The following is a 16,346-nucleotide window of genomic DNA, read 5'->3' on the forward strand; positions in this document are numbered from 1 at the left end:
TCTCTGGGGAAATGGTCATTATTGGTTAAAAGAGAGAAAGGAAAAGAAAAAAGAAGGAATTTTAGTAACATCCGTGACATACTAAGTTCAGTCAGAAAGAATCCAAAACAACTGCCCTAAAGCCAGCAGCACCCTACTCCTTAAGACAGAGAGCAACTACTGCAAAGCTACTATTTAGTTTAATAAATGGAGATTTAGCCTACCATTAACACGTTAGCTGCTGAAAACATGCCATCCCTTTCCATTTGTAACCAGCATCACTACTCCAATTTCTCCTCCAAAGAAGTGACTTGCACAGCTACAAAATCCTACAGATCTGGAAGGCTTACACATGGGTGTACCACAGTGAAGTGGCCCAGGGAATATGATATTGGACTAAATATTTAAGAGACTTCCTAGCTTTTTGCCTCCAGCCTGCGACATGATTATGGTTTGACATTTCAGCTGTTTCTTCTGCCCTCCCTCCCCTTCCTAGGTCTCTCTCCCACCTACCACATCACCCTCAACCAGCCACTCCCTCCAGACTAAAAAATAGTTAAGAAATATGGTTTATAAAACCCAAAAGTGTCAAAACCTTTATCTGTTGAGAAATCACTACCTCTATCTCATGACAGTTACAAGGTCTCAAGTAGGAACATGTGAGTTGAGAAAGAAAGGTCTTATTTAGAAAATTCTTCAGCAAAAGCACAAGGCAATGTCTTTTTCTGCTTTTCCCCACCGCTGGGCTTATGAACACCCTCCCCTGTGATTTTGATTACATAGTTTACTACCTTTTGATGTAAAGAGTTTTGAAGTAAAGAATATAAATCTTAATATTCTTCCATTCAGTCATCAAAGCACTGAAGCATAGATCTTAGATCTAAGAGACACATAAAGGCTTCAGATACAGTCACAGAAACTCCAATTTCCCCTCTGTCCTTTTGTTTTCTGTAAATTTTAGAAAACGTCCTCAACCTCAGGTTTAAGAGACAGTGACAAACAAGTACAAGGAAAGCATTACATTTTTAATCGCTGCATTTTTCACAGCATTTTGCTGAAGAAGAAACATTTGTGATTTCTTTTAAAGTTTCTTGCCAGGACAGTAAAAAGAGGAAGGACATGCCTATGCTTGATTTCCCCCTTTTGCCCCATTCAGAACAATACAGGATGAAAAATTTGAACCTGGAGTTTTCCTCATCTCTGGCAGGTACATGGAATAATTCAGGTTGGAAAGGACCTCAGAATTCAAGTTTTGACCCAAAACCCCCACAGACAACTCTGTGTTTGCAGTTTTTGTTAATAAAGCAAAATTTATGTTATTTATAGGCATTGGTTTTGTTCAGATGGGAAACAAAGCCATTAAATCACTTAACACTGCAATATATGAACTGTCAGTCTTCTGTCTTTCTTGCTATTCCCATTTGCTCAATCTTTTTGCCAAACCAAGGAGCTCAGGACTGAAAAGGACAGTCCATGCTGGACGGACCCACACTTTCCCTGGTGAACTCCACTGTGGCTATGCTGTTCCACTCCTCTGGGATGTTGCTTACAGAGGGAGCTCTCAGATCCCACTCACCCTTTGTCCCTAAAATATTAGTAGAGTTGTCAACCATAGGAGAGTTTTCCCTCTGAGGTAACAGCTTATTATTTCCCAATAGCAGATGGGGAACACAGGTGCAAAGAGTGCCAGCAACTTGCCCAAAATCACAGAAGAAATCCACAGAAGAGCAGACACTAAATCCAGATCTCTTAAGTTCAGCATTAATGGTTGGTATATCCCTCCTCAGTGCATGCATACAGGGTTATAGACTTCAACTGTGTTCAAGTTTAGAGAGTGACTCATTCCTCCCCCTCCTGTAGTGCCAGAACCATCCAGTAAAAAGAACTAGGAACGATAAAACCTCAGGTTGACTAAGGACTCAAAGTCTCAAGCAAGCATCAGATGGATGACAGTCTTCTATACCCTGCCAACACCTGAAAATTTTCATGACAGTAAAATATCACTAGCTGAAGGTGGTGCTCCTGGCCATGCTACAGTAAGGATGTAAGGCAGACTGCCTCTCGTGCAGAGGATTGCACAGCTTCCAGAAACAGGACACCAGCCTTCTCAGAGTGCAACGCCTACATCGTTAGTACCATCTACAAAAGCCAAATCATAAAGCCTCAGAGCAAAACATTAGAGTGAGCTTCAAGACAGGATTCCAAGCAAGTCCAAACTTTTAAATCTCTTTATATTGGAGAAACCTAGAAATGTTATTTTAGAAATAAATGCAAAACAGCAAAGTTTTAAAAGTAGCAAACAGCATGCTTTGGATCTTACATTTTGCCTGCTTTTTTACTTTTTCATGTTAGGCTTACAATCACTTTTTCCCCATTGGCTTCTAGGAGCAACTAGGCACACTCAAACATGGAACAAGTACTAAAGGCATCATTCTTCCATAAAAGAAGTAGTGTTATTTTGTCATAGGATCAATGCATTGAATTAAATATATATACACGTGTATGTGTGTGTATAAATGAGTTAGCCTGACATTGCTGAACACAATAAAGTTACAAATTTCACGATAATTATTCTGATCCTGGAACATTTTTAAAGCACCTGCATCCCTGAAGCACCTCATGTACACCTTTACATCTTTTGTTTCTTTTTTAACTGAAAGGAAAAAAAAGTTGCTTATGAAACACAATCCAGTATGAATCTGATGAGTCTGACTGAAGAACACAGCATAATGTAATCTATGCTTGTAATATCAAAGATCAAAGAAGATGAAATTAGTTCCCCTTTATTCACGTATAACATGGCCCACTAACAATTCACATAACACTTTGACTAGAGTTTAGTCACCCTTGTTATGAAAAACATGGGTCATCCATTCAGATCTTAATTATTTAGGCAGAATTAAACTTCTCATTAAAACCAAGAAAATTAAGTATTTAAGCATTCCTATGAAGTATATAAAAAGCTAGATCATGATTATTTAGGAAGCCACTGGGCTTACACAGAGCTTTATCTCCAAGCGATGAGCTTGCTGCTTTGTTCCTGAAGAGATGAGCTCAGGCAATAACTAAGCAGAAGCAACCCTAATGAGGCAATAAACTCACCTCCTCAGGACTGATTACTTAAATCACACTAAACATCCTGTGTATTATTATGGAGTGCTGAGTTTTGTGGAAATTTAAAATCCACCTCTCAAGGTCCTTTAAGGCAGGTAAGTAAACGTACTCCTTATTGAAAATATAACATTGCTACGCATTCAAGAACTCCTGTATTTGTTCTCTGAAAAACAAATCTGGTGAAGTCTTTCACTACTCTTAGCAGAATACTATAAATACATTTCAAAACACTTCCCTCACCTTGATGATGTTTCAGCATCTCAAGGCAATTAAATCAAACTCTTCGTAGTGCCAAGACAGCTCAAGCTCCACTGGCATTTTAATCCATCTCTGAAGTTCCTGCTGATCACATGGAGCCCTGTGAGACAGGACCAAGAATTCCCAACTCAATTCTTTTTTTATCCAAGCTTGGTAGTTAGACATGCAAACAGAGAGTGGAGCTAAAACTATCTATATTACTTCCAGATATAATCAGAAGTAATACATCTTCCACATCCATTTGATCAAGGGAAACACCAGCCAAGTGTTCAAAGGCTAAGTGCTGCCAATCTTCCTGCAGAATACATGCTGCAACCCCAATGGATTGATAAAGTGGTAGCAACACCTAATGCAAATTTCCTGAAACTGAGAATCCAGGCATGGAGGGAGCCTCTGGCAATTACTGAATATAGGGCCTCTCTCCTCTGCATGGTAGCTTACAAAAAGCTAGGTCGCTATTGAGCCATAAAGATTTTCATCACCCCAACACTAGCATTAAAACCAAGGGCAGCCTCAGCCTGACTCACTGAGCAATCCTGGTTAAAGGGGAGAGAAAGTCCAATAATGCAATTTCCCATGAGGGAAACCAGACATAGTCCAACAGATTAGGTGGCCTCAAATGCACTTCTGAACATCCAGCACACTGTTGTACCTGGAAACACCCTGGAATGCTTCAAAAGCAGGCCTAACATGAAGGACTATGATTGCCTGCCATGTGCTATGCTTTCTGACAGATCCAGTTATAAGAAAGAAAATTATGCAAAGAATATTTTGAAACACAGATACGGACTAAATACCAGTAGCCATTTCCTCATTCTGTGGTGGCAGGAAGGACACAGCCCCAAAAGGAATCGCTCTTCATGTCACAACATCCTATCTGCCTGCAAAACAGTACATTCACCTTAAAGGGATTTAACTTTGAGATCCCTAATGAAATACATTTAAGAAACCCCCAGAGAAGGAAGATAAAGAATATTATTGTTTTCAGGGTTCAACTTCTGCGTAGTACTAGCACACAGTCAGTACTACAGTACTAGGGACCAGGCAAACCAAAATGACAAGAACTTCAGTTTTAAAGCCTTGTTTCTAAAATGGGATTGCAGAAAACCCTATAAATCCATACATGCAGTATTCATGTCTTAAACAGTAAGAATTCAGGAAAAAAAAAAAATTACTTCAGACTGTTGCTGCATCTGATTAACTTCAACAGCAGTTCTGTTGACTGAAGTGTGCCCAGGTTACCACAACTCCTCTACAGGAGCAGTATGATGCTGTATCTGATGTTTCTGTACCCTGACTGTATTTTATTTCCTGCATCAAGAAAAGTAATCAATACATTCTTTGGGATCACACACACAAAAAAAGAGCAACCTTGATTCTCTGACATTCACCCTGCTTAGTCCAAGGAGCTGCAAACAGACCAAAAGCAGCTTGTTTCACATTCTTTTGAATACCAACTGGAAGAAAGTAGCTTCACTATTCAGTGGGCTCCTGAGACCATGAATTGATTTTGTACAGACTTTGTACAGATTTTGTACAGACACCTTGTCATTCACTTCATGGTAATACTTTCAATGTCCGTGAGCTGCTACCTTGATCCTACTTAGCCCATTTACAAGGACAAGTAGATGCAACAATCATTACTAACTATTTAATTGCAGGGCTTTGTTTTTCCCGAAATACAGCTGGAACTAAGACACAGTGTATTTCAACTGTTGAAAAGTTTGCATCCTCTGAGCTTTTTCTATTGATCATCATCCTGAACACAGACGATGAGAAGGGAGACCAACGTGCTTCATCCTTCAGGAAATCCAATTTTTCTTTTCTTTGGAAAGAATCCAACCAGATATACTGTTAAATCCTTAGAAGATCCATCCTGAACTGTAAAGGTAAGCTGTATTTTAATCCCCAAGACAGACATCCCATCCATCTTAAAGTTCAAAACAGAACCCAGACTTCAAAATGGATTTGCAACTAGTACCCTATTAAAGATTTAGAGAGTATACTGCTAGAACAGCAAAACCAGTTAAGGTATCAACTAGAACTACAGTATTACATACATAAGAGATGGGTGTTTTAAAGTACCCTAGCTATTCCCACTGTCAGGCTTACAGATTCATAATTCAGCCCTGAGGGACTCTCATTTTCAAAAAACTGGGTATCCAGCAACTTCTGCTAGCATCCAAAAATGAAGAGCAGCATGCCTTGTTTTAAAAACAAAACTGCTTATCTAGTTGGGGCAACAATGTTCCAACGGGTAGTTTGGTTTTTTTTGTTGGGGTGGGGTTTGGGTTTTTTTTTTTTTAATATATATTTTTTAAAAAATCTTGCCTCCTTACTTCAGCATCTCCAGTTTGACTCTTACAATTTGAATATTTGTACTCTTGAGCAGGACATGAAAATCCCATAAAGCTTCATCTCCATTAAAAAGAAAGAATGAACTAATAACTCAACTGCTCAAAAAATATGTAAAAGCTGTAATAAAAGACAGACCACATTATATTATTGATCTGGGATGATGTCTGTCAAGCTCCTGACAGAAGCTAACCTTCACAGCCAAATTACAAATCCCCTGAAAACACTGGTGTGTAATGGAAAGCCTGACAACAGCATGAACAAGGTTCCAATAAACAATGAAAATGGAATTTTAAATGAACCACCATTAAAAAAAAAAAAGGGCATTTACCCTGGAGGGCTGCAGCCCTAGAGTTTACCCCAGATTGCCATTCTCTGTGACTTGATCCTACACGAATACTCCTAAATATCCTATGCTTGACTGCAGAATTGGCAGGATGGGATCCTAGGGCACAAGATCTCAATACTCCTGCTGACACCAGTTATTTTCTCTTCAGCCTTAATATTAAAGATCATTATTTGCCTCTGTCTGTAATCCTACAGAATCCTATCCCAACATCACAAGGCCTCCCAGTCCCAGTGTGAGATTCTCACGTCCCCCTCTCAGTCCCCACCACCACAGCACAGAAACACACCACAACAAAATCACAGCCTCTCTTCTGCTCTGTGATACCAACAGAAAGAAATCTCATCAACAAAAAGCATGCCACCTAGCACAGCCCTGCCAGAAAAGAAATTTCCCAGCAGCCGCCTTCGACTACTTTGTTCCGAGTGATGCATTATGGCAAGAGACATTACCTTAAAAGTAGGCACTGCACCCTGGTTTTAAAATTACTCGCTCCAGCTCTGATACAAGCACCCAAAATTGCCCTCCATTGGACTTGCCCGAGTCTGACATCCTTGGAGTACAAACAGTACTCCCTGCATGAGTACTATTTGCTGAGGCCCATCCCAGACCAGTACCACAAGCTCCTCTTTCCCACCCTCTGTTCTCTAGCATGGCCAGCCCTGCTCCTTGCCCCTGGGCCTCTCTGGGATAGAAAGCAAGACAGACCCCTTGCAGGACCTAGCAAGCACATCCCTCACCCCATCGGTTCTGCACACAGGGCTGCTGGACAAGCTGAAACACATTCCCATCCCATGACCAAACCCACTGGGTCTCAGAATTGGCTCCAGCTGTGGTTTCTCCTACACCACCCTATCCAAGCACTCAACTACACATCAAATGTCTACGTGCACACTTGATTTCAGAATTTTCTCCCAGACAGTTTTCTATGCCAGGCAAAAAAAAAAAAGCAGCTTTAAAATCACCTTCCCCTTCTACTTCTGAAAAAAAAAAAAAAAATAATCACCTTATACCCATTTTCAGACTGAAATTTTTGCTATTTGCTCATCCTTCTCCAACACAAATCTGAGGTTCAATACCCAGAGTGAGCTGGTTAAATCACTTTTACTTCAAAGTACCTACTTTAACTCAGATTTAAATAATCTGTTCTGATCTGGCTTTGCATTTGTACTTTCTAGAACTGTTCCTAGAAAGAAATACAGATTCTTTCTGTCTCGAACACTGTGATTTTTTAAATTTTTTTTTTTTACTGATTAGGAAGCTACTCTATAAACATTTTTAATTTTACTATTTATAAGTTACTTACATCAGTATCTTTTTTTCTCTTCAGTGTTTGACTATTCATTTTTTATTGAACATTTCATATTCATTAGCTGCAAAACGTTTTATAAATAGGACAAAAGAACTTGTACAAATATTAAGGTACAAGTAATAAAAACTGTATTTTAAACTCAAATTAAATTCTTCTAAACATGTTGAATGAAAAAGAAGTAAATTTATCAACATATTTGTATATTAAACTAACTCATCACAGGGGACATTACCCATAGTTAGTGAATTTGGTTGTATACGTCCCTCAAGTTTTTGTTAGGACAGATGTTACTTTCGTACCTTCTTGTTATTCATAGATCGAAAGAAAACAAAGCTTCCCAGCTTTTGTAGTTTCTCACCTCTGACTGAACAAATCACTGAACTAACTTGAGGAAGAACCATGAATGAAGGATATGTTTTGTTTCTGCACGAAAGCTACTCCTGTCAAACCAGTTCTGTACTGCAGCAAATTCTCAGCAGACACGTCCACCTACTCAGTGGCTACACTTTCTTCAAAGTTTCAGAAGCAAACATATCCTTCTTGCATATTATAATTTAATTAAAAGTTATTACACTATGATAGACTTAAGGCCTGAATCTGTACTTTGAAATCCAAATTATTCATTCTTCTTTTTAATTCTTCATTTTAACCTGTTTTGCTTTCCAAAAATTTCTTCCACCGTTCTTCATCCTTCTACCCATGTTTTCCCACTTGGGTCTTTATGTTTCCATCATATTTTCATAACACTCACATGCACGAGCACTTACTGTATGCCACCTCACCTTTCCTTCTCTCTAAGGCTAGAGACCTATTTATTTCCAGGATTTATTCATCAAGATGATTTGGCACATGAATCATCCCACTGTCTTTACTCACATGACAAGCCCTGAGGTGCACTGCTGCGCAAACAAGTCCAAGCAATCCTCAGACTTTGAGGATGAACATTCCTCCTTCTGCTGTCCCTATGCCAAGTACACCCTCCTCTCCCCTCCTCTCATCAACAGTAGGTCAAATATGAGAACACCTCCTCTACCACCAGGAAACCAAACAGAAGAAACACTTCATTACTGATAAGACTATCGAGCCTTCTGCAGGGTCTGGCCTCTCCACCAGCACCTGTGACCACCACCATTACAGACCTTCAGTGCCTGGTGGCAGCAGTTTTCAACTGCTTGTTTACTGGGATTTCCTGCAGCCCACGGGGCAGCCACCTGCTTCTCAGGATCCTTACGACTTCTCCACCTTTTGCCTGGCTACACATCTCCATTACCCATCAGCCACGGTTCAAGACATTATTCAGATCTACCTATTTATTTTTTCTTATTCATTATAAGTTCCAGTATGCACAAAGTCACACCTCCACCCAAGCACACTGCGCTACACTAAAGGCAGGACAATTTGTCACTGGAGGACAGAAGGACACAGGGAAATTAAGCATCTGACAACATTACACAGAAGTTTCAGACACAACCAAAAATAAAACCCTCCCAGTTCAGGGCTTTGGCCAAAAAGGTAACTTCAGAGCCTTACACGCAGCCTGGCTGAGGAGACATACAGCAAGTCTGTCTTCCGCCAGGAAGAGAACTATTTTGCCAGAGAAATGTTCTAACAAATGGCATTTCAGGGTGAGCTTTGCACACAACACTAGTGTAATATTCTGCACAACTGGATGACACTAACATCCAGCCAAGGTTTCTTCTCGGAGAGGCATCATCCTCCCCTCTAAGCAGCTTGGTAAGGAGTCATGCATGAGTCATTATTTTGAAGCGCAATGTTGGATTTGCTGTATTATCTACATTACACAAACAGCACAATATGGAAAATCCCATGCGAGGGGATTTACATTTTTGGACAATACTTATCCAAATGCTCATGTGATATTCCTTAAATAAAGCAATTCCTCTCACCAAAACCCAGTGTCAGCAAAAATAGCAACTTCAACCTTAGGCTGGGGAGTAGGGGCTCACTTAAAGGAAATACACAAAAGGAGACAGGTCTCCCAAATTATGACCCAGTGAGTCCCATTTTATTGTTGAGGGGTTAACAGCACTCAGGGAAAACCCAGAATTTAACATGGTCAAAGTCTTTGCCAGCTGATTTCAAGAGAACTCAGAAAAACTCACAAGAGGTTTAACCTACTGACACAGCTGAAAAGCATTTGGCCATTACAAAAAGAAACACCACTAATATAAAACCAGCTGTGGGTATGCTACCCAACAGGTGATGTGTCACAGGTTGGATTGTTGGGACTGTTTTGAATAACAGCACCCAGGCACAAAGAGCAGACAAAACCTCTGTGTGAGCCACCTGAACCCATATGAGACTGTGACTACTATCATGAGTACTGAACTCAAGGAAAAGCCTTTACGTCTGCTGTGCTGACGTAAAGTGCCCAGCATAGCTGGATTATGGCTATTCCAACCATGCTGCATACCCTGCAAAAGCATTTGCTAGTGCAGTCCAGACATGCATAAATTTAAGCCACAGGATTACACCTGATAACCTTCTGTTCATCTACAATTCCTACTGAGCACCACCCCAAAAGGTCAGTGTTCTTCCTAAGAGAAGTATTTAAACTATTTACTTCCCTAGTAATAAATCACAGAAAAGGGAAAAAGAGCACTCATTCACTGGGAGTGACAATGTTATATATCAGGTAACGTGCAGCACATAATGAACTGAAGATCTTGGAAAATCCTTCAATATGTAAAAGTGGAGATTTATAGCACAGAGATTCTCTGTCTCCTAGGCCTTAAGGAAGCTTCCCAATATGTTCCTCCCAAACTTTAAATAAGAATATGTATAGATTTAAAAAAAATGGTCAGATGCTGTGACAATTTAAATGTCCCTATGGCAACCTGAATTTGCAATCTCTAATCCTGAGAGGGGTCCCACTTTGTGACTCTGCAGTGCTTGGGGATTAGAAAGGGGAGTGCCAGCAGGAACTGATATTCAGCAACTGTGCTCAGAAATAGCCACCACAAAACAGATTCTCCCTGCATTAAAATTGCCACGGTGTCCCACAACCACTGCAGCTGAAGGTGCATCACACTCACAGCTGCCCTGGGCAGAGAGATCTATGGCACTTATCCACCTGCAGGACACTGCACCCACGAGAAAGGCACAACAGCTTGGCAAACTGCAATGTTTTCGGCTAAAAGTTCAGCTCCATTCCCTGCGTATAAAAACCGAACATCCAAGGCACTCATATAAGCTATTTCCACACAGGTATAGACATACACAGGCAAATCTCCACAGCCAGGATCAGCCCCTCAGTTCAACAAGCTAAGCAGTTCTCCTGAGGTTTTCCTTTCAAGCCTTCATCTGGTAGAAGAGAGGTGCAATACTGTCCTCTTACTTGTGTGATTATCCCGAAGTTACACAGCAGGATTGCTTGTGATGAGCTATTGTGGATATGTGTTCAAATACCAGTGGAGAGGAAAGCATTTCTACGTTCTTACCACCCAACAGAGTTTTTCCCTTTTCCAATTTCACTAAAAGAAAGCAATGGTAGTATTTCTATTCCTGCGAGTCTTTCTTTTCATTCAAACATGGTATGGCCAAACATGAGCTGACAACAGCTTTTCAGTGAATGCAACCTCACAGGCATTTAGATTTTGGGTTTTTTTCTGTCTTGTTTACAGTTTCTCTGCCACAACACTTTATTTGGCCCTGTAACATTTTTACACCACAGTAAAGCCCGGAGATTCAATTCCGTTAGAAAAAAGCATAAAGAAACAAGAAAGACTCATCATTTCTCTTTGTTTGCACAAGCTTTCATTATATGCAAGGCAAAAATAAAGAAGGGATAGCCCATTCCTCCCTGTGGAGACCACAGTAAGCACTGGCAGACAAACTGATGCACAAAGGTCAGATGAAGAACCGCAGAGACTTCCCATGTCAATCCACATCACAAAGCCAGTAAAACTCAAATAAAAACTCATTCTGAGTTTTTAAGGAAGACTCAGAAACACAGACTTTTAGGACCTTATAAATGAGCTGAGGAAGGATGAGCCATTCATAAAGGCCACATGGAAGAAACAAGGGAAGTATTGCACATCAGTGTTTATAATTTAAAGCCCTGACCCTGCAAAGACTTCTGGGCATTCATCCCCTTAGAGCACAGGTCCAGCCCAGGGTATACAAGAGTTTTGAATAAAGTAGAAACTATTCCTCACATCAAAAACTTCTGTGTATGATCTCTATTGTTGCACATAAAAATGAATTATTTCTGTTCATTAGCCTAGCCAGGAGAGTTTCGTGATGCGAAGGATTTTGATTAAAGGAGCTGTCGTACCACTCTGTCACCTAAAGGCAACAGAATTTCAACTTCAAACTTTTATTTTGCAATGGGTAGGCTTTGCCAAAAGCTAAATAAAGACGTGTCATAAAATTTGCATCGATCGAGATGTAAATAAACAAGATAGCCAGAAAGCTGAAGAAAACCTCCATGATTTGAAAAATTAATTGACCACCAAGAGCCACTAGCCTACTAGACCATGGCAAGCAGCGTGAAGTCATTTACTCAGGGAAGGGAGGTGTCTGACTCAGAAGAAGAAAAAAATCTAGAGAGATCATTTGAGAGCCATACGATCGCATGCATTGGCAAGACTAACAAAAAATGTGTTCTGTTCGTATTCCAAAACACAGGACACATAGTTTATACTTAAAAAAAATATATCTGCTTCTGTGCGTGGTGCCTTCTGACCATTTTTCTCCAAGGGCATTTCAGACAATGGAGCAGACAGCTGCTCTCTCTCCGGTTCTCGAGGACTTCGGAAGGAAAAAGGGCCCATTCCCGTGAGAGCAGCACAGCCCGGCAGCCCACAACAGGTTTCCAGGCCACCGCCGCCGGCTGCACACGGCGAACCGGGAGCCTGACCCAGCCTGCAGCCGTGGAGGAGCGGAGGGTTCCCGCTCCCGCCGAGGGCCGCCCGGCCCCAGGGCGCCGCGCCCGCCCCTCCGCTCCCCCTCCCGCCCAGCCCGGCGGGGAGGCCCCGGCCGCCGACTCACCGAGGCCGCTGATCTCCTGGCGGAGGCCGGCGCGGCTCCTCTCCTCCGCTATCGCCCGCAGCATCTGCTGCAGGGAGCGGTCCAGGTCGCCGTTGGCCTCCTCGTCCCTCGGCCCGGCGCGGCCGCCGCTCCTGGCAGAGGCCATGCTGCCGCTGCCGCCGCTGCCGCCGGCGATGATCTCATGTCAGGCCGCCCCGCGGAGGCGGCCGCGGCACCCGGCGCTGCCGCCCCCGCCGCCCGCACGGCTCTCCCGGCAGCGGCGGGCGGAGCCGGGGGCCGCCCGGTGGCAACGACGAGAAACCCTCCCGCCCCGCTTCCTCCGGCTCGGCAAGGGGCTCGACCCTCCCCCGGCTCCCCCCTCAGAAAGTTTCCCGGGCGCCGACCGGCAGCCCCCCGGGACGCCGCGATCGTTCCCACAGGCGCTGCCCGGCTGCGCTCCGCCGCTTCCTGCAACAGCGGCCACGGGGGCGTCTCCGCCGGCTCCTGGCACCGCCCCCGCCCCGCCCCAAGGCGGGGCGGGGGCGGTGCCAGGAGCCGGCGGAGACGCCCCCTTTCCCGCAGCGGGCGCCTCGTTGTCCGGTAGCGGGGTTTTCGTGGCGGGAATTGGATATAAACCTGAAATACTTAGGCGGGGCTTTAGCGACGCAAACCTGCTGGAGACCTGACTCCTTGCTGCACAAACACACCTTCAGCTGTAGGGGTTAGGGAGGAAAAACTTCCTCTGGAAGCTATAAACAGAGTAAGGTAAAACAGAGCGGTACCATCAATGGGTTGGTCTTCTGAAGGCATCAGCAGAAGCCCTCTCACCCAGGATAAACCCATGCTCCCACCCACAAGTATTGCTTTTCACGTGCCACGTTGGTGAAAAATACTTTTTCCTCTAGGAAGAACCAAGCATGTCCAAGCAGAAAATGCAAAACAGTGTTTCAGGTGGTCTGTAACTCCACAAGGCCAAGCAGAAAGATAAGAAAATCCACCTGCAGGCAGGCTCTGCGAGGAGAGCAGAGCCACACTCTTGACCATCATCCAGGGCAGCCCACACAGCACAGTCCTGTGTCCCTCTCATCTAAAGATCTTTTGTTTCCCGTCAGGTGCTCTGGACACCTTCTTCCCCATCCTTTCCTCTCGCTGTGTCCCACAGATTTGCCCCCAGACTCTTGCTACTGCAGGCAGAGCTCTCCTGCCTGCCCCACTGACATCAAATCTCCTGAGCTGCTGCTTCCTTCTTGCTCACCTGTCCCCCACCAGCTGTAACCATATATGTACAGTGCTGTGGGGACAAAACCCAACCTAAGGCATCCCTTGAAGTGTCTACCAAGAGCCAGGTCACCTCTGCCTGAGCGTTACCACTGCTAGTGAGGTGTCATGTAAATCAGGAAAGGGTCATCTCAGGAAATAAGCCAGCTTGTGCTGCAGAGATTGGACCCCAAGCCCTGCCACTGCTGCTGGTTGTCCCCAGCAGATACCAACAACAGCCAAACCTTCCTCAGCTCATAAATTAAGGATTTGCAAAGCCACAGATGGAGAGCAATACAACTGCCTGCCCAGTTCTTCTGCAAACAATTTGCTCAACATTCTTTTGTTTATAATATTACTTTATGCTCTCCTCAGTTCCTAAAAATATTGTAAGGCTTATGCAGCCTTTTCTTCTCTCTGAAGTCCTATTTGAAACTTAGCAGGCCTCAAAGGTGGTGGTGGGAAGGAGAGAAGGGGACAGAGGACTAAAGGCTTGAGTTGACATCATTTGAGAGCTGGGCTTTTTGCTGCAGCTTAATAAGAAAGAAAAGTTTTCAAATGCTGCATGATCATTCTCCAAAATAGAATACATTTACACCGTGTTTCCAATTTCCGTTTCATGTCAACTTCTGACACCAATAAACTAACAATCAGACACCTGCTGAACGCTATTTACAACCATATACGGATTTCCCAGTACAGGGGTATAGACAAGAGCATTTCCTATGGAAGGCCCCTGTGCTGAATTGGACATGAGAGAAATTCGAAGCCAATGCAGCATTTTGCTAGTAAAATACCTAGTTTTTTTACAAAGCAATGGAAAGCGTGGACATGCAATCATAGGACTTAAGCACCTCTTCCATCATTAAATCTGATAGTTCAGTTTCTCAGAGCGAATGAAGGTTTGCAGTCACACTCTGGTCCTGTAAATGGGTTAGAGTTTAGGTAAATAACTTTAGAGTTATTTATCCCATGGGCTTACGAAGGGGAAGAGCAGCAGAAGACTGTCCTGTACTGTTAGCCTCCAAGTTGTTCCTGACGTTGCCAAGATATGACACCTGAGACAGGAGGAAGGAATCTCTCAGCTGCCAGAGGAGCACTTACCTCGCATCATGCTGTACTAGCTAAGGATCAGGCATTTTTCCCCCATAGATTACTGCTCAACCCCAACACCACTATCATGTTAGGGATACATGGAAATACTTGACACTTATTGTGTCACCAGCTGGTAGACAACTCTGCAGCAGTTTCTCCAGAGCCTCCAGCAGTTCAGCCCCTCTGCTGAGCCCTAAACACTCACCCTAAAATTCCAGCAACCCTACTTAAAAAAAGCAATTAAGCAAACCTTCTGCTGCCCCATTCAGGCCTTTTGTATAACGAAATGGTATTCCTGCCCCTGTTCAGTTCCTAGCCTTACCTTCAACTTTCTCTAGCTTCTACCAAAACAGGCCCACGGACAAAATCCTTGGTTGTTTCTCTTCTCGTAGGCCTCCCTAGCCAAGCGCACCTCCTAATAGATCACAGCTCTTGATCAGAAGACAAGAGGGATAAACTCTGTTTTTTTAAAGGGGCTATTGATTAAGTACCCTTAGGATCAGTTAAAAATCTGAAATGCTAATTGATTTTGGTTTTTAAAGATCCCATGGTGCATTTTAAAACAACAAACCCCTCTGTCTAGCCAAACTCTTGATGGAGAGGGGGGATTGTGTTCTATCTTTACATATTGCTCCTAAAGGTCTTCTTCACTGACACTTAACACCGTGTTATCACTATAATGGGTATCATGAGCCCTATCCTATCATGTATGCTCTCACTGAACTCAATCACACACAAAATAATAAAGTCTCTATCTGGCAAAGGGGTAATGGGTGTCAGGGCCCTGGGGGCACTAATAGGCCTTAATGGCCCTGACCAGCCTCACCTGGGGCCTCCACACGCTCACTGGCTGAGGACTCTATTTCATCTCAGCCCTGAGACCCTGCCTGAGCTACAGTGAAGGGGTGTTGGTCTTTGGTTCTGCTACAGCTGTGTCTATGTTTGGCTAGAGATACTGTTGATCTGGACCCTGACCTGCAGGCTGACTTTTCAGCTTGGCTATATGGACCTGCCTTGTGGCCATGGAAGCACCTTTTGACCTAGGCTCTGATTTACCCTGTTCCCTTGCTTACGTTCTGTAGTGCTGAGCTGTGGCCCCCAAGGGCCCTGCCCACCTGGGAGTCTCCCCCTGGTTCCCTGGCCCCCAGGGAGCTTCCCGCCTGCACGGTGGCCTGATGATAGATCCCTGTACTTTCTTATATAATAATGCTCTTTGTGTCCTGATGTAAAATATGCATATTGATCAACAACATGGATAGGCTGGATGTATCTTTTTAACTTAGGATGTGTGTTCTATACAGCAGAAACCTAAAACAATACAAAAATTCAAGTTTGTTGTAAATAACCAGCTGACTTAACGTTGTGAAGTATGTCTTTTGAATTAGTCACTAATAGTCAAGCTTTCCTATGCTTACACAAAAGTCAAGCAAGTTATTTTTATAAGGTTATATTTTCCTTACTATATTTATTTTAGTGGCAGCTAATAGTGATAGTCTACAGTGCATGTTAAGACAACATGGTGTGTGAATATCTAACAATTAAAATGAGTTTGCAAGTTAGCAGATATGGGCTTATTTAACACATTAGAATGTATTTCTAATGGATAAGTCCTATACTGTATATGCGATACCACACTGA

At 43.2% G+C, this 16,346-nt stretch overlaps 1 protein-coding gene across 2 annotated transcripts in view; it reads right to left on the reverse strand.

The window, feature by feature from the left end:
• KIAA0930 (KIAA0930 ortholog) overlaps window positions 1-12,832 on the reverse strand; it is a 79,874-nt gene extending 67,042 nt beyond the window's left edge. Inside the window, exon 1 of one of the 2 annotated variants that reach the window (XM_075507461.1) lies at window positions 12,378-12,832. In XM_075507461.1, the coding sequence (XP_075363576.1) occupies window positions 12,378-12,522 (145 nt within the window). In that variant the 5' untranslated portion in view covers window positions 12,523-12,832. The remainder of the gene's footprint in view (window positions 1-12,377) is intronic. The other variant, XM_075507452.1, reaches the window with a different exon arrangement.
• Window positions 12,833-16,346: the final 3,514 nt, after the last annotated feature.

Source organism: Mycteria americana, chromosome 1 (genome assembly GCF_035582795.1).
Source record: "Mycteria americana isolate JAX WOST 10 ecotype Jacksonville Zoo and Gardens chromosome 1, USCA_MyAme_1.0, whole genome shotgun sequence".
Lineage (NCBI taxonomy): Eukaryota > Metazoa > Chordata > Aves > Ciconiiformes > Ciconiidae > Mycteria > Mycteria americana.